We start from the raw sequence: 25,557 nt of genomic DNA on the forward strand, positions 1-25,557 counted from the left end.
GAATACGTGGACATTGAGGGAAATGGAGGCATACGTGTATACTACCTTCTCAAGAAGTTTGGTGGGGAAAGGAAACCAAGAGGCCAGCAGTTTGAGAAATGTCATACTGCCAAATAGTCTGAGAAATTCTTGATACATTATTTTCATTTTGGACTTGAAAATATACAGTGGTGGAACCGGCCTGGTGGCGTAGTGGTTAAGTTTGTGCACTCTGCTTTGGTGGCCTGGAATTCGCAGGTTCAGATCCTGGGCACAGACCTACACACCACTCATCAAGCCATGCTGTGGCAGTCTCCCACATACAAAATAAGGGAAGATTGGCACAGATGTTAGTTCAGGGACAATCTTCCTCAAGCAAAAAAAAAAAAAAAAAAGAGGAAGATTAACAACAACTGTTGGCTCAGGGCCTATCTTCCTCACCAAAAAACAAAAAAGGCAACAACAACAAGAAAACATTTCAGGGGAGGGGCCAGCCCCATGGCCATGTGGTTAAGTTCATGTGCTCTGCTTCAGTGGCCCAGGGTTTCACCAGTTCAGATCCTGGGCGTGGACATGGCACCACTCATGAGGCCATGTTGAGGTGGCGTCCCACATGCCGCAACTGGAAGGACCCACAACTGAAATATACAACTATGTACGGGGGGGATTTGGGGAGAAAAAGCTTGAAAAAAAAAAAGAAAGGAAACATGCAGGGGAAACCATGCTAGTATATATGTGACTGAGTATGTAAATTTCAGGTTGTTTTAGGCTTAATTTAACATTGGTCAGTTCCCATCAAGATATAGTGCCAGAGGGCAGGGTGTTTAATCAAGCCTTAAAACGAAGTCAAATTGTATTTGAATGTAGGCAATTGTAACAGTATATGCCCATACCAGAGGATAGATATTTACTAGAGTCTGAAAACACCCTTCTGTTCATTTAGAATATTCACCTGCCTCCAAGCTTCTCTCTTCCCCATTACTCATTTGTAGTCCAGGTGTCATTTGAATGATGGGAAGATGTCCCCACCTTGTTGTTGGGAGTGGTTTTCTGTATTTATGATAAAAACCTATTTGTGTCATCCACATCTCCTGGGAGCCAAGCTCTGGGGGGAGTTAGGCCCTGGGCAGCTCTTCTGTCCTGTTGATGAGGTCTCCTCTGTCTGCCAGGTAAAGCGGTACCAGTGCACCTTTGAGGGCTGTCCCCGCACCTACAGCACAGCAGGCAACCTGCGCACCCACCAGAAGACTCACCGAGGAGAGTACACCTTTGTCTGTAATCAGGAGGGCTGTGGCAAGGCCTTCCTCACCTCCTACAGCCTCAGGATCCATGTGCGAGTGCACACGAAGGAGAAGCCATTTGAGTGCGACGTGCAGGGCTGTGAGAAGGCCTTCAACACGCTGTACAGGTCTGCATCTTCTCCCAGCGTGCCTCCCACCTCTGACCCTAGCTTTGTCATGACTGCAGAGCGCTCTCTCCTTGCACAGTACAGATGTTCACTTTCAGGCCTTCAAAGAGCACAGCAATGCTCAACTGTTTAAAATGCATTAGAGGAACTCGTTACTTAGAGATTGACATTTATTGGGTTGGTTAAAAATGATAGTACGTTGTGTTTCCATTTGTATTTCCTGGAGTGACATTCTGTCCCGGGGATTTTATTATTTGGCACAGGGTAATATTTCCCATTGGCTCAGGATCTTGGTACTAGGCTTCTATCATTTTCTTTTCTACATCACCTTGAAGATTAACTTTTTTCTACCCTGAGAAATGAGGAGTGGTCCACTCGTTAGCCATTTCTCTTTTCCACTGTTTGTATCAGAAGACTTACGTTAGTCTTCAACGCTGGGTGTAAAATAAAAAACATAATAATAGCTTACACTTAAAAAGCACTCACTGTACGCTAGGCCCTGTTCTGAGTGCTAATCCTCGTGGCAGCTGATGAGTAAATGGAAGCACAGAGAGGTTATTTAACTGTCTGCAGGTCCCCCATCCAGTAGGAGGTGGGACCAGGATTTGAGTCGCAGGCAGTCTGGCTCCAGAGTCACACTCATACCTCTCTGCTGTATACTTCTCTGACTATCTCTTTGAGCGTACAATTTTGGATACTCATCTATTATGGATATAGAATTCTTCTGCACTTGATCCTGAAGGACATTAAGCTGACAAGGGGAGGCTGTGTAGTACATTATCACAAAGGCAATTTCTCTGGGATATCTTGCAGGCTGAAAGCACATCAGAGGCTTCACACAGGGAAAACGTTTAACTGTGAATCTCAAGGCTGCAGCAAGTACTTCACCACACTCAGTGATCTGAGGAAGCACATTCGAACCCATACAGGAGAAAAGCCATTTCGGTAGGTCTTTCTATTGTCTATTTGTCGCTGACTAGGTTTCAGTTGGGGGTCCTGAGGTACGCTAAAATTTTTCAAAGTGGAGAGAAAATTCCCTTCACCAGCTCTTTGGCAGTGTTAGCTCTCCCCAGGATAGCTATAACCAACCACTGCAGGTGGGAGGAGTGGTGATGGAACCAAGGGCATCCTTACTCTGTGGATGACGGCCTTTCTGCCTCCATTTTCCCCTTTATTTTCTAGACGCATTGTTGAAACTCACTTAGGTGGTAGGTACTTTAATCAGTGCTGGAGAAGTACTAAGACACCGGCTCTCCTCTTGAGAATCTTGGTCTGGTGGAAAAGAACCACGAGTAACCAGACCGTCTCTGAGGCTGAGATGCCCAAAGCGCTTTGAGCACAGAGGGAAGGATACGTATGAACAAGGTGGGAGGCGGGGAGGCGAGAGGGGAAATGAGGGGTAGGAATGCTTAGGCTAGGGGGGCAGGTATTTTATTTTGTTACTTGTTCACTTTTTGCTTTGTAGTATCTCATGTGTTGTATACACAGACATACAGGAGCCTCCATTTTTATCTATGTATTTCAATTTATGTATATGTACATATATATACATTTAATAGATACATGTGTAAATGCATAAGCTTTAAGGAAGGACTTGTGTCATCTATTTTCTTCTCTGCTCAGCATATAGCATGATTCTGGGCATTCAGTAGGGGTTCAAAAACAACTTGGGGATGATTATGTGACATTTTTAATGAGAAAATCAGTTTGTAAGGATTCCCTCTAAATATAATATAGATGAATTACGGAAAATTGCCCATAAACAGTGTCTTTGGATTTTGGCAGGAGAGATTGCTGTTATGTTCATGGCATGAAATTTGCTACCTTTCCCTTCTCAAATCACTCATCTCCTCGTTAGGATACCAAGGAATTTAAAAGTCTTCAGGGACAGTCAACTCTTAAACACCAATTAAATGGAATTGTGTTTTAAAATTACAGATGCATTCCTGAGTCATGGCCCCTTTAAAAGCAAGAGTATTTAGATTTTAGTTACTTACTCTTCCAGATGCTATGAAGCTTAGGTTATTTTTTTGTTCCATAGGGCTCTTGAGGGAACTCTGATTTCTATTCAATCACGTGCATTTTTGTGATGATTAAAACTGCTAATTTTTCTTTAATATTAGATGAGACTTTAGACACAATGATTACATGTAATTAAAAAGTAGAATGCTTGGGCCGGCCCCATGGCCGAGTGGTTGAGTTTGTGTACTCTGCTTCAGCAGCCCAGAGTTTCACCGGTTCGGATCTGGGGTGCAGACACGGCACCGCTCATCAAGCCATGCTGAGGCGGTATCCCACATTCCACAACTAGAAGGACCCACAACTAAAAATATACAACTGTGTGCCGGGGGACTTTGGGGAGAAGGAAAAATAAAATCTTTAAGGGGGGAAAAAAGGTAAAATGCTTTAGAGAAGCTTTCTATTTAAAGAAATAAAATATTTTGGCTTATGAAAAAATGCATTCATTCATATAAATAGTTAGTGAAGACCTGCTATGTGCAAGAACTATAGCAGATGTAAAGAACCACATGGACCCTGCCCTCAGAGTTTACAATCTCAGAGAACAGATAACAGGTGTATACGCATAGAGATAAAATAAGATTGGAAATGACAGGTGCCGTGAAAGAAGCATGTAGATAAATGCCTTAGCAGTTTTGAGGAGGGGTAGATTACTTCTAGCTTTGGTTGTCAAGAAAGGAAAAGAGAAGTAGATCTCAACACTGCAGATTATAGGTAAGCCGTTACAGCCAGTATGTTCGGACTGATTTCGCTCGACTGTTGTATCTCAGGCTCTGTGCAGGTCTGAGAGCCTCTGTACCCACTGTTGATGTTCCTAATACTGCACTGGCAGATTTTCCGTATGGGCTCTCCTTGTCAATAGAATTCTGTTAAATAATTCATCAAAAGGCTTTTATTGTCAGGCTTTCAACATGTGCCTTACCTGTAGGACAAGAAATACTTACTCTGGGCCATCAGCTCCCTCTGATCCCAGATTTGTCACCTTACTTTTCTAGGGACCTGTCATCATTCCCATCTCTAAAACCAATTCCATCGATCTGATCCTAGTATTCTGAACTTTTGTTTTAGTTTGAGTTTGTATTTACAAGAGATAATGAAGATAAAGGTCTGTTGGCTAATGCCTGCTGTTTGTCTTTGTTTAAACAACTTATTTAGGTGTGATCATGATGGCTGTGGAAAAGCATTTGCAGCAAGCCACCACCTTAAAACTCACGTCCGTACACATACTGGTGAGTTTAGGCTAAGTTTTATTTTTATTTTAACCTTTGTCAAGCCAGTAAACATCTATGTTTCCATTGAGATTTGTAGAGCTCCATGGAGGGAGCAAGCCTAATCAGTGTAGCCTTCACCTATAATGTTTGAGTTTCTTTCAGAGGGAAAAGGATCTAAAGGTTAGACTCAGGAATCCAGCCTTAAGAAAGAAACCAATACAGAGATACTCAAAAACAGAACCTGGGAAAAAAACTAATCTTCTCTTTAAACTTCCCAGGAGCAGGCCATTCTCAGTGCTTTGCTCTTCATTAAGTTTTAGGACTGAGATGATTAACGTGTAATTCATCCAACTTAATAACAACTGTTACCTGAACCCTCATAAGAATATTTTCTTCCGTCTGTTAGGGAAAAGTAGATGTCTTAATCCAGTGAAATGACTTTTGGTAAAATTAACACTATTTGTCATTCTTGCAGGTGAAAGACCCTTTTTCTGCCCCAGTAATGGCTGTGAGAAAACATTCAGCACTCAGTACAGTCTCAAAAGTCACATGAAAGGTCACGATAACAAAGGACACTCATACAATGCACTTCCAAATCACAATGGATCAGAGGTGTGCAGTGTTTTGTCTCTTGTTTTGATCGGGGCAGCACAGAACAGCAACAATTGTTTGTGTATCAAAATAAAAGGTTAAAACATCTCTCTAAGTCTGGCAGTGAGAGGGAAGAAATCAGGGTCAAGATCTGTGTCTTTGTGATGTGGTGGTGGAAGCCAGCAATGTTACCAGGCTCCCTGTGCTTTAGCCTCTGAGCCCCCTCTGCCTCCCTTCCATCAGGTATGGTGGAAGAAGGTGTCTTGAAACCAGGGGTCTCAGAATGGCTTCTGAAAGGCCAGCCAGATGCTCTAAAAGGGTGTTAATTTCCCATTCATATCTATAAAATGATATATCTGTACTTGAATTTGGGACCCAAATTAATGATTTGCTTCACACGTCCATTAATCCATCATTGGAGAACCAGGCAGAGTTTGGAGGGTCCCTTGCCCTTTTGAATTGTCTGCCGACCAGAATGTCTGAGAGCCACTGCTTTAAGGCACTGCACCACAGAACCAGCCACTGCAAAATTTTAGGCAATTTTGTATGTTGTTTACCAAGCCCTTCTACCATATTTCCCTCTCTTCTACAGCTCCTTTCCAGAGAGATTCTGGGATAAATTTACTGTTATTACTTCTAATGTGGTATTGGGCACTTATGTCTTTTAAACCTAGGAAGTGAGTACTGTTATTATCTTACTACTTCATAGATAAAGAAACTGAAGCACACTGACCCTCTTGAATAATGAGGTTCTTTATGTATTTAATATGATTTTGATTTGGAGAGAGACAGCATACTTCAATTCTGTGGTTTCTAATTTTTAAACTGCAAGGGATCTTTTTGAAAGGTCTTTCCCCTTCTGTTTTATTAGTGATGATGACTAATATTAACTGAATGTTTACTATGTGCCAGGTACTGTGCTGAGTGCCTTTGTATGGATGATCTCACTCACAGAGCTCTGTGAGGTCAGTACTATCATTATCCCCATATTACTGATAAACTTGGAGCAAGGAGAAATTAAAGAACTCACTTAAGTATCCAAAGCTTGCCATTAGTCTGATCCAGAGCCTGGTTCTTGACCCCGATGTTGTCAGAGGCAAACAGCATTGGTTGTGAAAAGTGCAGCCTCTGGAGTTCAGCTGCCTGAATTCACATCCAAGCTCCACCCCTAATCAAACGGCTTTGTTGTGCCTCAGTTTCTTCATCTGGTAAGACCCAATAAAAATATTAAGATTTGAGAGTCTTTGTCTGCTAAGCTGCGTATATGAAGGCATGATCAGTTTTCTCATTTTCATAACAATCCAAGGACAGTTCAATTGCCAACAACCTTTAAGTATTGGAGTGCCCCAGTGTACAGTGCTCAGACCTCATCTTCTCTGGATTCTGTTCACTCCCCAGTGGAGGGAATCTCTTCTAGTGTCAGGCTTTAAATGCCGTCTGGATTGCCTTTGAGTCCTAAATTTACGTCTCCAGCCTGGTCTCTTCCTGAGCTCTAGACTTGTGCTGTTAACCACCCACTCCACCCAGATATCATCTGCTCTTCTCGAACTTGACATGTCCAAACCTGTTCCTCCTGAGTCTTCCCCATCTTCCTAAATGGCGCCTCCTTTTTTCTAGTGGCACAGGCCAAAAATCTTGGAGTTGTTCTTGACTCTTTTTTCTTTATACCCCACATCCACCAGCAAAGTCTGTCAGCTCTACCTGGAGAATATATCTAGAATCTGATCACTTCTTCGTATTACTTCGTTCAAGTCACTATCGTCTTTTGCCTGGATTATTGCAGTAACCTGCTAAGTGGTCTTCTGGCACCTTTTCCTCCCTTCTCCCCTCTCCCAGTCTGCCCTGACACAGACTGTCCTGCATTTATGACCCAGAGCGATCTTTCTAAACCGTAAGGCAGATAATGTCTGTCCTCTGCTCATAACCCTCTAGTAGCTTCTTGTATCACTTGAAGTAAAAGTCAAAATCTTGACAGTGGTCCACAAGGGACTCTGCACCCTGACCTGGTCACTTCTCTGGCCTAGTTTACTTCTCCTCCTTTCACTTTAGTCATACTGTCCTCTTTATGGTTCCTTGAACAATGGAGGCCCACTCCTGCCTCCAGGCCTTTGTACTCGCTGTACGTACCCTCTGCTTGGAACGCCTTCTCTAGACATACATGGCCCATGCCCTTTCTCCTTCAGTGTCTATGCAAATGCCACCTTATGTGAGAGGCCTTCCCTAACCTAATAAAAGGGCAGCTCCTACCCCAGTATTCCCTATTCCCCTGACCCTCTGTAGTGCTCATTATCATCTTATATACTATGTATTTGTTTTTTCCGACACCCCCGACACCCCCCCCCCCCCCCCCCCCCAGCAACTAGAATGTAAGCTCTGTGATGGCAGGGACTTTGCTTTGTTCATTCTCATGTCCCTGGGCCTGGAACAGTACCTGAGGCGTGGTAGATGCTCAGTGGTCATTTGTTGAATGCACGCATGAATGGGAACATCTGGTTCATGGGGGCGCTCATTACCACAGAAGGTCTGTGAATCGCAGCTGGCAGTCTAGGAATCAGAGGTGACTGAGCCTGGGCAGCTGTGTGTCAACAGGGAACCCTCAGCTCCCCCCTGAGATGCCCGTACTGGGGACACAGTGATAACGGAAGGAAGATGGACTTGCAATCGGAAGCACTGGGTTTGTGTTCTGCTAATTAGCAGTGTGATTTTGGACAGTTCACTGCCAGTCTTATTAATTTTCTCATATTTAAAATGGGAATGTAAAATAATACTTCAAAGGTTTATATGAATAGCAAATGAGGTCATGTGAAATCGCTTTGTAAATGATAAGGCCAATTATGCAGATATTGTTAATTTTGTGTTATTATACCTTTTGTTATTCTGGAGCCTGAGTCATGAGATAATTCTTAAACTCTTTATTAACCGTCTTTAAGAAACATAAGAGATTTTTCTGTCAGGACTTTTAAAATTAAAATAATTCAATAATTCCCGTGGCCCCGGCTTGGGTGGTTTATTCCCCTCCAGGTGACACCTCTAGATGTTTGCAGCCTTAGGAACGTTGTAATCAAGCGTCTTATTACATGATATACTACTATAAATCCTGATTTTTTTTACTCAATTAGATTTTTTCTCTTTTCACAGGATACAAATCACACCCTTTGTCTGAGTGACTTGAGCCTTCTGTCCACAGATTCTGAATTGCGAGAAAATCCCAACACAGTAAGTGCACCTGTGACATGGGCGCTGGGAAACAAGCACGAGCCTTGAGCGCTCCCTCTAGGGGGAAACTGAGGGCCGGCTTTAGGTCTTCCGGATTTAATTGTGCTCAGTCAGTGACGGTGTAGGAGTTGTTGTTATTGTTTTTGTTCCCTCATAAGAGCTCTCTTAGGAGGGGTTCTCTCTGATGCCTGGTCACACACCTGATAGCTGCCTGGCCCCAGAAATTTTCTTCCTTTATTCGTTTAGCAAATATTTGTGGAGCACCTTCTCCATGATGCAGTGTGCTGGGGCTGAGCCTGTAGTGGTAAAAAAGTAGGCATGGTCTGTCCTTCAGGTGCTTAAAATTTGTCCACTGTGGGGCCGGCCTGGTGATGCAGTGGTTAAGTGCGCACGTTCCACTTCGGTGGCCCGGGGTTCGGTGGTTCAGATCCCAGGTGTGGACATGGCACCGCTTGGTAAGCCATGCTGTGGCAGGCGTCCCACATATAAAGTAGAGGAAGATGGGCACGGATGTGAGCTGAGGGCCAGTCTTCCTGAGCAAAAAAAAAAAAAAAAAAAGAGGATTGGCAGCAGATGTTAGCTCAGGGCTAATCTTCCTCAAAGAAGGAAAAAAAATGTCCACTGTAAGAGGCAGCCAGGGTTCCAGTTTCCAGACTCTCTCAAGCCCTGCTGACCTGACCGGAGTCAGTCTTGCCTTCCTGTGAGCTTACTGCAGTGGGATTTTAAAGGAAGCTCCTCTGCAGCCCCTCTGCTAGAAGACTGCCCACTGCCTCTTGATCTGATGCTTCAGCTCACTCTGCTGAGCATCTCTCCCAGTTCCCCTGGCTCCGTGAGGTGGCCTACAGACCACTGCGTGAGGCCTGAGCTCACGCTTCTTCCTGAGGGTCTATGCATTTTACTGTGTCCCCAACACTGGTTTTCAGCTGTGCATTCTTTGTTATTTTTCCCTGCTAAATAAGTATAGCTTAGGTTAGACTTTGTGCGAGTACACGCATAATAAATAAGAAAGAGTCAACACGATAGGAAGTGTGTGAACAGACGGAGTGAGTCAGGAGTGCTGTGAGAAAGGGTTTCTCCCAATGTGATCAGTGGAGTCATCTGCACTGCTTCTGGTGACGTCGGGTCTTGGGCCTCCCCCAAGCCTGCTGAGTCAGCATCCTCTGGGAGTGGCAGCTGACACTGCACCTTTATATAAGCACCCAAAGCCTGGGTTCTTCTGGTAATGGCAGAGTTGCCCTTATCAGACCAACCCCCCCATAGAAGACAAGTATCTCTGCTGGGCAAAATATAAAAATGATTTGAAGGCACCAGAGAGCAACCCAAACAGGCAGAGGGAACACTTGGAAAAAGGGGCCACTTGAGATATAGCAAAGCCCCTGGATAAGCTCTCGGATTTGGTGGCTTATCCACCTCAGGGCCACCCCGGCTGATAGCAGACAAGATGGCCAAAACTCAGTAAACACTCAGTCTTACAGGCTTGGATAACCAGAGGACAGAGTTCAGGGCTACCACAGCTACTGCCACCCCCAAGGGCAGGGGGAAGCCTAGAAAGGAAAGAGCCACAAAGGGGAGCCCCAAGTTCTGTGTGTAAACTCTGTCCAGGGGCCAGCCCGCTGGCACAGTGGTTAAGTTCGCGTGTTCCGCTTTGGCGGCCTGGGGTTTGCTGGTTCGGATGCCGGGTGTGGACATGGCACTGCTCATCAAGCCATGCTGTGGTAGGCGTCCCACATATAAAGTAGAGGAAGATGGGCACAGATGTTAGCTCAGGGCCAGTCTTCCTCAGCAAAAAGAGGAGGATTGGTAGCAGGTGTTAGCTCAGGGCTAATCTTCCTCAAAAAAAAAAAAAAATTAAATAATTTTTTTAAAAAGAAGAAATTTTTAAAAATAAATAAATAAAAACTCTGCCCAGTTGTCTTGTTGAGCCCTGAACTGTGGCGGCGTGGGGCACACCTAAGCAGCCCAGCTACGGTGGAAGGTCTGGACAGAGGTTCTGGCTGCCGCCCGCTGCGGGGAAGACAGCTTGGAGCTGGAGCACGGCCAAGTCAACAGAATGCTGAAGCAGACAAACAAACACTCTTCCAAGAAGCGTAACAGAATCCAGAGCCGTTTTACCACAATTCACCTCAGCCGGAGAGAGGCTGCTCTGTCCCTTGGGGTCAAATTATTGTGTCCTTGTCACCCAGCATTTATCCCAGAATTGGAAATAGTCCCATTTTTAGTCTTTCAAACTAAGGCCACAATTTCTTGAAGTAACAGGATTAATTTTGTTTGTTTTGCTTTTGCTTGCTTTAAAAAAATTATGAATCGTTCAAATCAAATTTTCAGTTTTTATGAGATCATCATTTTACTGGTTTCTGAGCAGCCACATGTGTATATGTGTCCTAGAAGTGACCTTCGCTTGCTCAAATCTTTTGTTGATGGAGGGTTGAAGCAGCTGGGGAATGGCCTGCTGAGCCTCGGGCTTCAGGATTGCTCCTGGTCCCAGACAGCACCCGGTGTCCTCTGTCTCTGCTCCAGACCCGGAGGCCTGTCCTGGTCTCCTTCGGGAGCTGCTCCCACTCTCTCTGCCCCAGGGGTTTTGCCCTGAAGCCTGGCAGTGAGTGAGTCATAGTCTCCTCAGCACTTTCCCTTTTTTTTTCCTTTCAATTAAAAAAACCTTTTTATTGAGGTATAATATACATACAGAAAAGTACACCTGTCGTAAATGTATACAGCTTGATGAATCACCATGGTTCACCAAATCCGTGTAACCAACACCCAGCTCAAGAAATGGAACATTCTTGAACCCCCAGAAGCCCCCTGATGCCCCCTGACACCTGTTCCCTCTCCCTGAGGATAGCCACTGTCCTGACTTCCAACAACCTGAGACAAATTTTGCCTGTTTTTGTGCTTTGTCTAATTGGAATCCTGTGGTATGTACTCCTTTGTGCTGGCTTCTTTCTTGACGTTATGTTTAAGAAATTAATCCATGTTGTTGCATATATCATTAGGGCATTCATTCTCATTGTTGAACAGTTATCACAGGAAATGAAGATACCACAGTTTGCTCTTTCTACGTCCCTTGGGTATTTGGATACTTCCTAGTTTGGAACCATGTGCTCTGTGAGCATCCTCGTACATAATCTTTTAGAGTCACACAGACTCGTTCCTTTTTAGTAATGTTACTGCTGATAATTTGTAAACAGGCAGGACAAAAATAACAACCATGAGGAAGCTGCAAAGCTTATAGCTTAGTGGCAGTTGTTAGCCTGCTGCTTTTCAAACTGAGTTGCACCTCTTCCCTGAGTTGTAGAATAGTGGTTTATAAACAGCATTTTAAGGACATCAACAGAATAGAAAGTAGCAGAAGACATCGCACATGGTAAGGCTAAGTTCTGTTTCATAGACTTTTGTTTCAGTTATACATATGTGTATGTAATATGAAGTATTTGTGTACATATATATATAATGTAAAATGTATTTCTTACTTTGTGTCACAATGAAAAGTTTGAAGGCTGCTGTCTTGGCCTATGATTCTTTTTTATTTTTTGAGGAAGATTAGCCCTGAGCTAACATCTGCCACCGATCCTCCTCTTTTTGCTGGGGAAGACTGGCCCTGAGCTAAAATCTGTGCCCATCTTCCTCTGCTTTATATGTGGGACACCTGCCACAGCATGGCTTGACAAGCGGTGCATAGGTCCGCACCCAGGATCCAAACCAGTGAACCCCGGGCCACTGAAGCGGCGCACATGAACTTAACCACTCTGCCACCGGGCCGGCCCCTTGGCCTATAATTCTTAACTCTCTCTGGACTGGAAGCCTTGCATAGATCTCTGCGTTCGGCTTCTGTCATACTGGCAATCAGATTCACTCAGCTCACCTCTCGTTCTTCCACGTAATGGAATCATGTTAGAATAATCGATCCCTCTTGGCTCATATGAGCAGTTTCATCTCTGAGGTCCTCTAAGCTGGTGGACAGTTCCACTCACCAGGCTTTTACTCCTCCTCCATCCCCAGAATGTTCCTTCTCTCTCCCAGAAGCCGAATTGTTGCAAAATGATCTTTAAACACAAGTTGGCACTGGGGCAAAATCTGGCCTGAGGTTAGGTTTGGTTTGGTTTATACGGTGCTTTTAAGTTGTTTTTAGTTACTTGCTTTTAATTACAAATCAGAAGATTTCACATAAAAATCCAATTTCCGACTGCTCTTGAGCTCTGGTAACCCCCAGCTTGCAGAGCCTTGTGGCAGCATCCGCTGAAGCCTGAAGCCCGTTAGAGGACTGGGGCGTGTGCTCTCCCGTTTGCCGGTCTCCCTGTCCCCGCCCTCCTTGCTTCCTTTATTTCTGTTACTTGCCTGGACCCCTGGAGGCGGCTGCCTTTGTCACTCTCGCCCTACACAATGCGGAACTGGAGGTGGACTGCAGAGAAAAGAACCGCTGTTCTTCCCTTCCCCTCAACTCAAGGGGAGCCTGGGGGTGCTCATTTCATTTGGTGCCTATTGGGAGTCAGACCCTCAGGGCATTACGTGTTTTGTTTTGCTTTCACATTTTATCTTATTTTTGTGTGTGTGTGAGGAAGTTTGGCCCCGAGCTAACATCTCTTGCCAGTCTTCCTCTTTTTGCTTGAGGAAGATTGGCCCTGAGCTAATGTCTGTGCCACTCTTTCTCTATTTTGTATGTGGGACACTGCCACAGCATGCCTGATGAGTGCTGTGTAGGTCCACACTGGGATCCGAACCCGTGAGCCCCAGGCCACCAAAGTGGAGCGTGCAAACTTAACCACTGCACCACTGGGCCGGCCCCACATTTTATCTTTTTTTTGAAGTGCCTCTGACTTTTTCTTAATTTTAAGTTACAAAGAAATTTGCAATGACAGATGGTAATGAGTATAAGGTGATCACTATTGTCTGTCATTATAAGTTTCCTTCTATTGTTTGATTTGTTACCATGTATACATATTAGAATATCATAGATGGTCTGTTATGACCTTGAAAGATATTCACAATATATTATTATTACATGAGAAAAGGAAGTCGCTGGTAATGGATATTAGACAATCCCATTTTTATGTAAGATTTGGTATTTAGAGTAGGGGTTGGCAAACTAGTTTTTGGAAAGGGCCAGAGAGTAAGTATTTTTGGCTCTGCGGACCATACGGTGTCTGTCACAACTCCTCAACTCTACCGTTATAGCCGCGGAGGCAGCATAGACAGAAAGTAAACAAGCTTGCCTCAGTTCCTTTAAAGCTTTACTTACAAAAACAAGTCACAGTTTGCTGGCTCCTTTTTAGAGTATTTGAGGACCCAAACCTTCAGTGTCTGAGGTTTAGGGAAATAAATATACATCACCTTGGAAAAGGAGAAGTTAGAAACAAGAAGCATATCAAAAGATCATTCTAGTTCTGCTGCTCTGACTGTGTTCTCATGGTGAAGGATTGCCTTAGCATGGAGCATCTCCCATCTCTGTCTCTGTCTCTGTCCTTCAGACGCAGGGCCAGGATCTCAGCACACTCTCACCAGCAATCATCTTTGAATCCATGTTCCAGAATTCAGATGACGCAGCCATTCAGGAAGACCCGCAACAGACAGGTGTGTTACCCGGACTCTTCCCGCTCAACCCTCAGCACTGGGGAAGGGAGTTCACACTCGTGGACGTGCTGCACGAGCGACACGGCAAGATGCTATTTCCATTCCTCTGCGTGAAGTGTCCTTGCAGCGAGAGGTCAGGAAAGTAGGCGCCTAGCAGTTCAGTGTCATCTTTTTCCCCACTTCCCTCAACAAGAGTCCACTTGAGGGTCTACTTTGCCCAGAAGGGGTCTCTTTTCCCAAAAGCTCTTGTTGGCTTTAAAAAATGAGCGCTGTCGTGAGCTCTGTCTCCTTCTGCTGTGATTCCCTGTTCATGAGTGGGAAGGATCCACAGACAGCGTCAGATGCATGGACCATGCTGTGTTTGAATGAAAATCTGTCGCTGAAGCTTCACAGTAGTCAGAAAGTGTGTTCACTGGTCATGCCGAAAAGGGATGTCTAGTCTCTTTTTCAGACAAGCCTTAGGACACATGTTTTTATGGTCAGACCTAGACTAGCTCTTCACATGTAGAAAGTGAGGTTGATGGTGACGCCTGGTACTTTGCCCAGAGGGGTCGTTAAATGAAAAGCAGAAAGCCAGCCTTCTAGCAGTGAAGGATTGGCTCTCACAGATGTCAGATGTCCTTGGTTTAGCCCATAATGACTGTGTTTTTGTGGCTCATATAAGGCTTGGGATATGTATATATATTTCTATTTCTTTTTCTTACCAGCTGCCTTGATTGAAAGTTTTAATGGTGATGCAGAGTCAGTCAGTGATGTTCCACCATCCACAGGAAATTCAGCATCTTTATCTCTTCCACTTGTACTGCAGCCTGGCATCTCCGAGCCACCCCAGCCTCTACTACCAGCCTCAGCACCGTCTACTGCTCCGCCGGCTCCCTCCTTAGGAACTGGTTCCCAGCAAGCTGCATTTGGCAACCCCCCTGCTCTCTTACAACCTCCAGAAGTGCCTGTTCTCCACAGCACACAGTTTGCTCCTAATCATCAAGAGTTTCTTCCGCACCCTCAGGCACCGCAACCTATCGTCCCGGGACTTTCTGTTGTTGCTGGGGCTTCTGCATCAGCAGCGGCAGTGGCGTCAGCCGTGGCAGCACCACCCCAACCACAAAGTACTACTGAGCCCCTGCCAGCCATGGTCCAGACTCTGCCCCTGGGTGCCAACTCTGTCCTAACGAATAATCCCACTATAACCATCACCCCGACTCCCAACACGGCTATCCTGCAGTCCAGCCTAGTCATGGGAGAACAGAACTTACAGTGGATATTGAATGGCGCCACGAGTTCACCGCAAAACCAAGAACAAATTGTAAGTATTACGTAGAAACGGATCCAGTGGGGGAACTGTATTTACATAGGTGACATGTACAGAGGCTTTTACTTCAAAAAGGAAAATGGCTATCATATCTGTCCGGAAACATGTAATTCTATGTCTTAGTCATTTTCCCCATAATCGAGTGGTCTAAACCCAGGGAATGCTGTGGTTGACACCTACGGTAGGGAGGCAGAGAAACAACCTTCAGGTTTACCGAGCAGCGGGCACTTGAACAGCTATTCCGTCTGCAGTTTAATCTCGTCCTTGAGGGCAGGAGCGCCGTCACAGACTCCAGAGGCCCAAGAACGTTTCAGGAAAGCGGTTCTTCCCCAAGGCAGAGTCGCGCGGATGTGAGGGACTGCCATGACCCTGTCAGATGGGGCAGCCAGCAGTGGCCAAGTCAGAGAGGGAGTCTGTGCTCCCAGAGCCCCCCACAGAGCCATTTTCCACAGAAGCGCTTGGTCTTGATGACTTGGTCATTCAGTTAAATATCTCTCGAGGGCCTGATATTGACCAGATACCCCGGGGTATACTCTCGGGATACAGAAAGTGAAAAGCAGGATCTCTTTTTCACAAAAACTTACTTTCTAGTTAAAGTGGCTAAAATGCCTAAAAGAAAGTTAATACATCCAATACGTAAAGTGCCAAATAATAATAAAAACACTAGTAAAAAAATAACAGCAGCTGTGATTTCCTGAGCCCTTACTCTGTTTAGGGTCCACTGTGCTAACTAAGCACTTTTGACAATTGGGGATCTAACGTGTGCCGCTCATTACCTTAGGTACATCATCTTTAGACTACATTTTTTTACATTTTATCGAACAGATAGTACAGAGAACTGCCCTACACTCTGCACCCGCCCCCCCATTTCCCCTATTATTAACCTCTTGCATCCGTGTGGTACATTTATTATAATTGATGAATCAAGTTTGGTGCATTATTATTGACTGAAGTCCGTAGTTGATATCAGGGCCCACTCTGTGTGGTGTGGCTCTGTGGGTTTGACAGATGCATGAAGGCACGTGTCTACCATTATGGTATCCAGGATAGCTTCACCACCCTAAGAGTCCCCTGCACTTCACTTATCCCTTCCCCCTGCCCTCTCCTCCCTAGCGACCGCTGGTCTTTTTACTACCTCTGTGTGTCTGTATCTCTAGATATCACCCACTGTGCTGAGCATTTTTTAATGCATTACTCTAATCACAACAATCTTAAGAGTAGGTATGATTTTACCACTGGAGAGCTGAGGCCCAGAGAAGTTAAGTGAGTAGCCCAAGGTCACACAGCTCTAAGTAGCACAGCTGGGATTTGAGCATAGGCAGATGGACCCCAGAGCCTCTGCTCTTGACTGCTCCATTGTGCTGCCAGATAAGGGCTTGTTGGGTGGCCATACAGGCCAGGAGAGACTTAAGGTTTGAGTCGGAATTAGATGGAGAAGAGGAAGGACTAAGTCAGAGAGTGTCTGGGCAGATATATGACACTATCAAATGGAAAGGTGGTGTCGGGCTAAACGTTAGAGCTAATGTCAGGGCACTCACACTCCGTACGCGGGGCGCCAGCGGGCTCTGGAGGCAGCCGCATTCCATTTGCAGACGGCTGGAGTCACTGGAGAGGTCTTCCCAGCATGAGGACCCAATGTGCCTCCGTGTAGTTGGTACCATTTTGTTCTGCATCTGCCCTGGGGAGCTGCGTGGAACAAGTAGCATTCCTTTTCCATGCCATTCATTTTCATGTATTTAAATATGCATCTCATTTCTCCATCATTATTCTTTAGTCTCATCTCCTATAACTTAGCCAGAAGCTTTCACGTTCCTCCTAGACTCATCTTAGAGGGACTTTTTTGTTTCCTTAAAGGGATAAAAGACAAAGCCCTTTTTAAGATAAGACTTGAAGAAAGCCGAAACCCTTTCAATTTAATAGCAAATACACTAAAAGGGCTGATTTCTGAGCGTGACTTTACAGTCCTCCTTAGTAATGATACTAACAGCTCATGTATGCCGAGGGCTCACCACGCGCTGGGGGCCCCACATGCATCATCTCCTTGTACTCTCTCAGGGCTCCTCCGGAGGTCCTTTGGTTATCATCCCCGTTTTTACAGACGAGGAAGCCGATACTTTACGAGGTTAAAGCACTTGCCTGACCTCAACAACTAATATGCAGCAGAGCTTGGACTCGGATGCAGGTGTGGTTGAGTCCAGGGCCCCTCCCGGAACAGCTCCCCGGTGCAGCCTACAGCATGCTGCCCAGGGCCTTCACAGTGCTGCCTGTGAGGGGGAGTCCCGGCCTGTCCTTAGCCTGGAGCTTAATCCTTGAGGGGAAAAAAGAACTTTCCAGCCTCACAGAAGGCAGGGGAGTTGGGGAGTGGCATGGGAGTGCAGAACTTAGAGGGGAGGCCAGGCCTGGGGCTTCCCCCGAGAAGACCATCGGCTTGAGAAAGGCAACCTTGGAGGAGCCTTTGGGCACACAGAAGCCACTGGATTAGGCAGCTGGGAGACAGCCAAGTAGCAGGGGACATAGCTGGCTACATTGTCAGCACTGAATGTCAAACAGTGCGGTGACCTCATGTCAGAGCACAAACAAAACATCCCTCAGTGCAAAAATCCCCGAACACTGAGGGTTTTCTGTCCTCTTGGGTGACCAGTCTAACCGGGGCAGCTTCAGGTCCTTGGAGATCCGCCATGCGACCGTGGCCATAAATGTGTGTGTTTTTTTCCAGCAGCAAGCATCTAAAGTTGAGAAGGTGTTTTTTACCACTGCAGTACCAGTAGCCAGTAGCACAGGTATGTAATTCTGTGTTAGCTTTAAAAGAACGTCGACTCTCTGGGCCCCTTGAGGCACAGTTAATTGTTGCTTTGCCCCAGTTTTTAAAACTTTAAAATTAATTTGTCACATTGTCTTGTTTATTTATTAAAGTATTTCATAGTCTCACAACTATTGGAAGTTAGTGTACTTATGGCATAAATACCACATTTAACATTCTTTAACTGCTACAGTGGTCCCCCCTTATGTGCGGGGGATACGTTCCAAGAGCCCCAGTGGATGCCTGAGACCGTGGCTAGTACTGAACCCTAAATATACTATGTTTTTTCCTGTATGTACATCCCTATGATAAAGTTTAATTTATACATTAGGCACAGTAAGCGATTAATAACAATAACTAATAATACAATAGAGCAATTATAGCAATATACTATAATAAGAGTTATGTGAATGTGGTTTCTCTCAAAATGTGTTCTGTACTGTACTCACTCTCCTCCTTGTGATAATGTGAGATGATCAGATTCCTAGTGATGAGATGAAGGGAGGGAATGATGTAGGCATTGTGATGTAGCGTGACTGGGCATCGGAAGGAGGGTCGTCTGCTTCCGGACTGTGGCTGACCGCTGGTAACCGAAACCACGGAAAGTGGAACCGCGGATAAGGGCAGACTCTCATGGTGGTTCTTTCCCTTTCCGATACAGCTTGTCACTGTAGCCAGAAAAAAGTTTGAATCACAGTTAATGCTGAAGAGCGCAGCTGTTAATTCACTGGACTCTTTTCTAATTACAGTAATGAAGAAATAGCATCTAGGCCAGAGATTCCTGTAGAGCTAAAAGGTCCTTTTTTTCAAGCTCTTTATTTTAGAGATTAAGAAACTGGGGCCCTGAAAGATTAAACGCCTCCCCAAAGTCATAAGTGAGTTTGTGGCAGTCCCAAAGCACTAGTCCTGAGGCCTGTGACTCCCTCTCTGTTCTCCTGCCCCTTGGTCTCTAGCTATTTTTGAGACACACAAAGCCTGTTTGAATTCAGAGTGTGCATATGCACAGCACACACACACACACACACAGAATGCGTGTGCACGCGAGGCTGGCTTGTAAAAGGAGATTTACCCACATCTGCTGTGTGTCCGAGACTGGGCCTATAAAGATGAGTGGGATGTCCTAAAGGAGCTCAGAGTCTCTCGGGCAGGCAGAACTGACGAGGTCCCGTACAGTATGGAGAAAGGTGTGAGTACCTCTCAGTAGCTCTGGGCATGTGCCAGGAGGCTCATGTGCTGCCAGCCCTCAGCCTAGCCCTTGGTATAAGCCTGCTGGAAACACTCCGTGGAGGCATCAGGAGGGAGAGGCGCATGAGCTAGGTCTTGAGAGATGAGAGTAAGCTCTCCAGAAGAGCAGCCCTGTCAGGGGAGTTGAGGCAGAAGGAAGAGCCCATAGGCCCAGAGGTATGAAGAACGTGTGAGAAAAGGGAGGTGTCCTCCGTGGCTGGCATGGAGGGTGCCCAGGAGAATGGCTGGAAACACAGGGTGTGTCCAGACAGCACGTGTGGCTTTCGAAGGAAGAGGGACCTTGTCTTGGAGGGGATGGGCAGTGTCAGAGGCCTCCTGAGGAAGAACATGGTCCAAGTTAAAGCGGGACAAATCGCAGAGTGTGGCGTCCACCCCTTCCCACGGTTCCTGCCCCCATGGCACTCAGCTCTCACCAGCCTGTATCCCCGCCCCTCCTGCCCCTTCCCTGTGGCTGGCTACTTGAAGAGCAGTCTCTCTCGCCTCTCTCATAGGGAGCTCTGTCCAGCAGATTGGCCTCAGTCTTCCTGTGATCATCATCAAACAAGAGGAGGCGTGTCAGTGTCAGTGTGCGTGCCGGGACTCTGCCAAGGAGCGGGCGGCCGGCAGGAGAAAGGGCTGTTCTTCCCCACTCCCTCCAGAGCCAAGCCCCCAGCCTCCTGATGGGCCCAGCCCGAAGCTGCCGCCTCAGACTTTCTCCCCACCTCCCGTCCCTCTGTCATCCTCCTCCACCATACCTTCTTCCTGTGAGCAAAGCAGACAAGCAGAGACTCCTTCAGCCCCTCAGACAGAAACGTTAAGTGCCATGGATATGTCAGAGTTTCTGTCCCTCCAGAGCCTGGACACCCCGTCCCCTCTGACTCCCATTGAAGCACTGCTGCGGGGGGAGGAGGAGATGGGCCTGACCAGCAGCTTCTCCAAGTGAAGGCCTGTGTGCTCACCTCCGGGCGAAGAGGCCCGGCAGCAGGGTCAGGTGCGGGGCCTCCCATCTCGGGGTCAGCAGTTTGAAGGATGAAGAAACCTGCTGTTGAAATCCTCACCTTTCAGCCGTATTTTCTTTATTCATATCCCAGGAGCATCCATTTTAAGGAACTGATCTTTGAGGAAAAAAAAAAACCAACAAAACAGAAAAAAAAAGCTAAGTTATAAATGAACTGTTTGGCTGCACTGTATGTCACTTTTGCTTATTGTCATGTGAACTTGGAAATTAAGGTTACTCGTATGCATAAAAATTCTAAATGAAAGGGTGTGGTTTCCATCAATCTGATGCTGCCCAACACTTGCAGTGGGGGCTTTGTGGTTTGGGCAGTAGATTTCAGTGTGTTGGGTGTTGCTCCTCCCCGTGAGTCTTTTGAGTGTGAGGCTGAAGCTTGTTCGGAAGGCCAGACCTCGCTCCATCGGAGAGGGAAGTGGCAAAGGCAGTTCGGACCCCATGAGCTGGACAGGGATTGGGTAAGATGGTTCTGTTGTTGCGCTTGGTGTCGGTGGAGCTCAGTGTGACTAGGCAGGGTCATCCGGCAGCTAAAAGCCTGGCCCGAGGCTGTGGGGATGATCCGGCTCTGCAGGGGCCCTCGGCGGGTTGCTGACTGCTAGCTGTGGATGACGGGTGTGCAGAGCAGGCTCTGGCGACACGATCACAGTCTTCGCCTTCCTGGTTCTTTCTCTCTCGGTTGGTCGCTGGGGCTTGCAGGTTGCGGTGAATTCTTGGGGAACGTCCCTGTTTTGTACTAGAGCAGACAGGTGGCTTGTGACCAGTTGCTGGGCGGTGGTCTGCCTTCCTTAATGGTGTTTCCTTCCTTAGAGCAAGAGAGCTGCATTTTGCTTCTCGGGAGAAGGTGCGGCTTTAAGGGAGTTTTTTTAAGGTGCGTGTCCTTGGCGGGCCGAGTGTGCTGGTTCAGGCTTCAGCAGGCTTCTGGCTGCCCCCTCCCATCTCCGCCTCTCACCCTCTGGATTTTGCATACAGCCTAGTACAGTGCAAAGAAGGATATGACTTGCTCAGCTTAGTCGTTTGATTGCTAAACAAAAACAAAAAAACAAACAAAAAACACAAAACGATGATCTTCTACTCAGGGTAAAACAAAACAAAAAATTCCCTTTCCACCAAAAAGCCTGAAATGTTGCAATAAGTTATCTCATTTGGAATGTTTCATTAAGTTGTGTTATAGGGAAAAAGATTTTCTTTTTGATCTGTGTATAGATTTGTATCCATCTGTCTGCCTTTGGCTCCAAGTCATGGCCTCTTAAAATAAAACATAAACTACAGTCCACACTAAAATGGAAAGTTTCTCTCAACTGGCTCTGTTAACGTGGTCCCGCATGCTCCCCAGACTCCCTGAGCTCAGAAGCTAGGCATGGCCCAGGGTTCTAGCCTCTGCCCCGAGGAGTGCTTGCCTGCCTTGAGCGAGGAGCAGGCTGCCACAGGCGGGGCTGTTCTTCTGAGTCGACCAGGTCAGGCAGAAAGCAGCCATCATTTTGCGTACCTTTTCCACTCCCTTATGTACAGAGATCTGCATTTGTCACACTCCTGTTCTCTGAGCCATTACTCAGGACCAGCCAAGACAGTATCCAGAGCAGATCGTTTACGTGGGAGCCAGGCTCTGCCGCTGACAGGATGTTTGGGACAGACTTGGACAAGAGGGCAGTGGCAGTAAATGTTGCTCCTGCCACGAGGAGAAATGGCCTTAAGCATAAGCAGCTGGCGGTTTTCACTCCAGGAGTCTCATCAGGAGAATTGATTTCTTTCTGACCTTCTACACTCCCCTCTGGGGACCACTGACCTCAGCAGAAGTTGATAAGGCAAGAGGAGTCTTGTATTACCACAGTGGGTTAGTCCTGGAAAACCAGCAGCTGAGCATGGGTGGTCCTTGCCTGTCTCTGGGCCTTGCACCCATGGGAAGCTTTGAGGTAGGACCCTTGCTGTTTTCTCTACAGCTTCTGGGAGAGAGCAGTGCGATGGGACCCCAAAGCTTGCTTATATCAGAGGGCAGGAATGACCTCCCCACATACCCATGCTAGGGTTACCTGGGCTTCGGTTCCCTGGGAGCTGAGGTGGGAAACAGGAGCCCAGGGAAGGCCACTGGAAGGCCGTGGTTTAAGTATTGCTTCTTTCTGCTTAGCCAGGGCTGTGCTCGTGTAGGGCCTACCCAGGTCAGTGACTTTTCTGCCCTCCAGAGATGGGGAGTGATAAAGAAGCATCTTAAAACAGCGTTTAGGCTGACAGATTTTTCTAGTTGAAGTATCTGCCTTTTGAGGGTGACTTGAGATTACAAGGGGGACTGTCAGATCCAATCAGCTTTTGAAAAATCAGGAATGTGCTTAAAATGCTAGTGAGTGGTTGTGAGGAGCAGGTCTGTTCCACAGGGTGGGTAGTCTTTCCTTTCCTTCCTCTTCTGGCACTCTTTCCCTCCCCACTCCCTTCTGTAAGCCTGGTCTCCAGTGCCCAGGGCCTTGGAGAAGGGAGGCCACTGGCTAAAGTGGAGCCAAAGGAGCCTTCTTGGAGAGCGTGGTTTCCTAGCCCAGGAATGAACCGAGGGTGGGGTTAGGGCAGGTCTGCCGACTGCTAGCGGTGACACCAGGCCCTTTTTCTTCCCATGGTAACCGTAACCATTTTCGCCCCCAGCTCCCATTAGCACCTCCACTTATCTGCCCCTTTGCAGGGAGCTGGGCAGCCCCAGGATTGGGAGCTCGTGGGCTTGGAGCTGGTAGGGAACGTTGGCTGGCACCGCCAAACTGCCTTAGTGAATTTGGCCCTTCCCCCACAGGTGGGTGGGGTGTTGAGGGAAGTGGTCCTCCCTTTCCTGGCAGGGTCTGGCCAGCCTCACGGGGGCATCACTAGTTTGGTGACAAGAGCTGGTATCATTTATTGAATTCCACCTCCTGCCCCTTTAGAAGGAGATCATGGTACAAAGCTTAGGAGGAGCCTTAAGGTGTGAAGGCCTCTCTGGGTAGAAGCAAGGGACTTCTCACCAGCTCTGGAGAGTCAGTAGATGAGAGAGTTTTACCTTCAGGGTCCACACGGTGGACTGACGGGGATAACGGGGTGCGGGGGTGGGGTTCCTGAGAGACTTTGTACATTGTTGAATGTGTCCAGAGGGACGAGTTTGCAGAACCTCATATTGGTATATTAAAGAAATAATAAAATAAAAAAGCACTTTAGGTTATTTTATCTTTAACCCAATTGCTGCAATTTCTTTTGTGTGTATATATATACATATATATACTTTCCACAAAGTTTTATTTTTTGCTCAGAATAAAAAGTTAAATTGAGGTGTGAAAAGAAAAGCACTTACTTTGGTGCAATATGTGTAGCTTGACGGTCGTTGTCCCATGTGGCCCTGGCCTGGCCCCGTTTTCCTCTCATCAGCCCTGTACTCAGGCTGTCTATAGGGAAACACTATTATGCATTCTCAGCACCTGCTCAATCTATGCAAGCTTCCCCTGTGTGCCCGAGGGCGCCCCCTCAGGCTCTCTGAAGAACTGCTGCCAGTCCTGTTTTCTTCTGCTGACTGTCGAGGCCCTTTTTCATCATTTCTTGGTCCCTTGCCATCTTTCCCCTCTTCACCATTACAAAATGATACCTGGAGGAAGGAACAGGTGGTTCCTAGGTAGAAACCTGGCACCTTCTAGACTTTTATATTTCTAATCACATCGGTTGTCCTTAATCTTAAAGACTCCTGCAGAGTCACTGAAACCATTAAAGGTTTGTGGAACTGCAACAATATTGCTAAAGAATACCTTTCCACCAATCAAAAGTATGTTTGGGGAGGTGTTGGTAGTCAGGGTGGCAAGAGAGTTATTTCCATCCTGCCCCCATTCTGGCCTGTTGGCTCTTTAAGCAAAAAGCCCTCTAGGCTCCCTTGAATCCAGTAAACCAAGCTGTTAATAATTCGCTTTGTCAACTTTCTTCCTTCCCCCTCACTCCCCTCATGTTCTCCCCCACCCCATTTTATCTTCAATTCTCAGGCTAGAATAGAAGAGAGAAGTTTTAAAATATACTTCAGCCAAAGCAGAAAGATTTCCATAGATCCAGTGTGCAAATTCTGCTGTGACATAGATCGGAAATTGTCCATTCTTTAATACTTGGGGCGGGGGGGGGCAACAAAACTGAATTATGCATATCTCTGATTGGTAGTCAGTCTAGCCTTTCCTCTTGCATATTTTTGCGGGAGAGGGAAAGGGTCCCGTATTTCTTCTCATGCCTTTTGGGGAAGCTGGCATTTCTCTGTTATTCCTGTTCAAGAGAGGGCTTCTCAGTCTGCACTGAAAAATCCAAATTAAACTGGATCTTGCTGTCAATGTGTACATAGTACAAGCTTTTTTACTGGAAGCAAAGTTTAAAACACGCTGCCCTTTTGGTGGTGTGCTGCTGGGCCAAAAATTGGGTGATAATGTAGTGTCACTTTCTCAGCTCAATGCAGTTTCTACTCTCTTTCTTATGGGAAAACTTTTCATAAAATCTTTTTTCACCAAAACCCAGGGGTGTTTTTTGCAATATCCTCGTTATCCTCTTAGTGGTGCCAAGTCAGAAGCCTCTCTTGCTCTTCTCCCCTGTGTCCTCAGGCCTCCCAGGGGCGCTTTTTGACTCAACAGTCTACATCCTTTGTTGTGTTTTGGAGAATGTGGGCTTGAGGGTTGGAGTTCAAGGTGGCTGTTCCTTTTCCCTGTGAACTCCTCCTGGTCCCTGTTTGGGGAAGGTGGCTGGAAACAGGTTTTTGCTGAATCTCTGTCTCAGATCTTCTGGCCAGGAAAGGCAAGACCCACGAGAGCCTTCTCTTTTGACACACACTATCATTGGCCAGAGGTCTTGGTGACAATTTTTTTAAATCCCAAATAGTTTTATTTGGATTATGTAAAAGCCTATCAAATTTATTTAAGTGTGAAACATGGGAACAACAGACTTCCACTGAGCGATATGAAAACGTTACAGGTTCAGTACTTCCAAAGGAAGAAACCTCCAAACCCAAAAAAGAGTAAATATGAATTTGTATTTTTGAAGAATGTGAAATAATGGTGTTTGCTTAATTGCTCATTTTGTATAAACTTAATATTGTACTTTAAAATATCTGCTAAGAAGTGAAAATTTAACTTTTTGGAATTGAAAAAGCAATATTAAATACTAATGAAATCCTAATTAAATGCTTATTTAAATCTGGTAGTATCTGTGGCATTTCTTCCCAACCCGGCCCATGGTTGACAGTTTTCAACTATTTCCCCCCTC

The 25,557-nt window shown here is 46.3% G+C and overlaps 1 protein-coding gene across 2 annotated transcripts in view; it reads left to right on the top strand.

The window, feature by feature from the left end:
- The window catches only part of MTF1 (metal regulatory transcription factor 1), a 40,025-nt gene extending 14,538 nt beyond the window's left edge, over positions 1 to 25,487 (top strand). Inside the window, exons 3-11 of one of the 2 annotated variants that reach the window (XM_023633176.2) lie at positions 1,149 to 1,387; positions 2,201 to 2,332; positions 4,562 to 4,635; positions 5,093 to 5,229; positions 8,347 to 8,424; positions 13,887 to 13,989; positions 14,697 to 15,292; positions 18,015 to 18,078; positions 19,835 to 25,487. In XM_023633176.2, the coding sequence (XP_023488944.1) occupies positions 1,149 to 1,387; positions 2,201 to 2,332; positions 4,562 to 4,635; positions 5,093 to 5,229; positions 8,347 to 8,424; positions 13,887 to 13,989; positions 14,697 to 15,292; positions 18,015 to 18,078; positions 19,835 to 20,265 (1,854 nt within the window). In that variant the 3' untranslated portion in view covers positions 20,266 to 25,487. The remainder of the gene's footprint in view (positions 1 to 1,148; positions 1,388 to 2,200; positions 2,333 to 4,561; positions 4,636 to 5,092; positions 5,230 to 8,346; positions 8,425 to 13,886; positions 13,990 to 14,696; positions 15,293 to 18,014; positions 18,079 to 19,834) is intronic. The other variant, XM_023633180.2, reaches the window with a different exon arrangement.
- Positions 25,488 to 25,557: the final 70 nt, after the last annotated feature.

This window comes from Equus caballus, chromosome 2 (genome assembly GCF_041296265.1).
Source record: "Equus caballus isolate H_3958 breed thoroughbred chromosome 2, TB-T2T, whole genome shotgun sequence".
Lineage (NCBI taxonomy): Eukaryota > Metazoa > Chordata > Mammalia > Perissodactyla > Equidae > Equus > Equus caballus.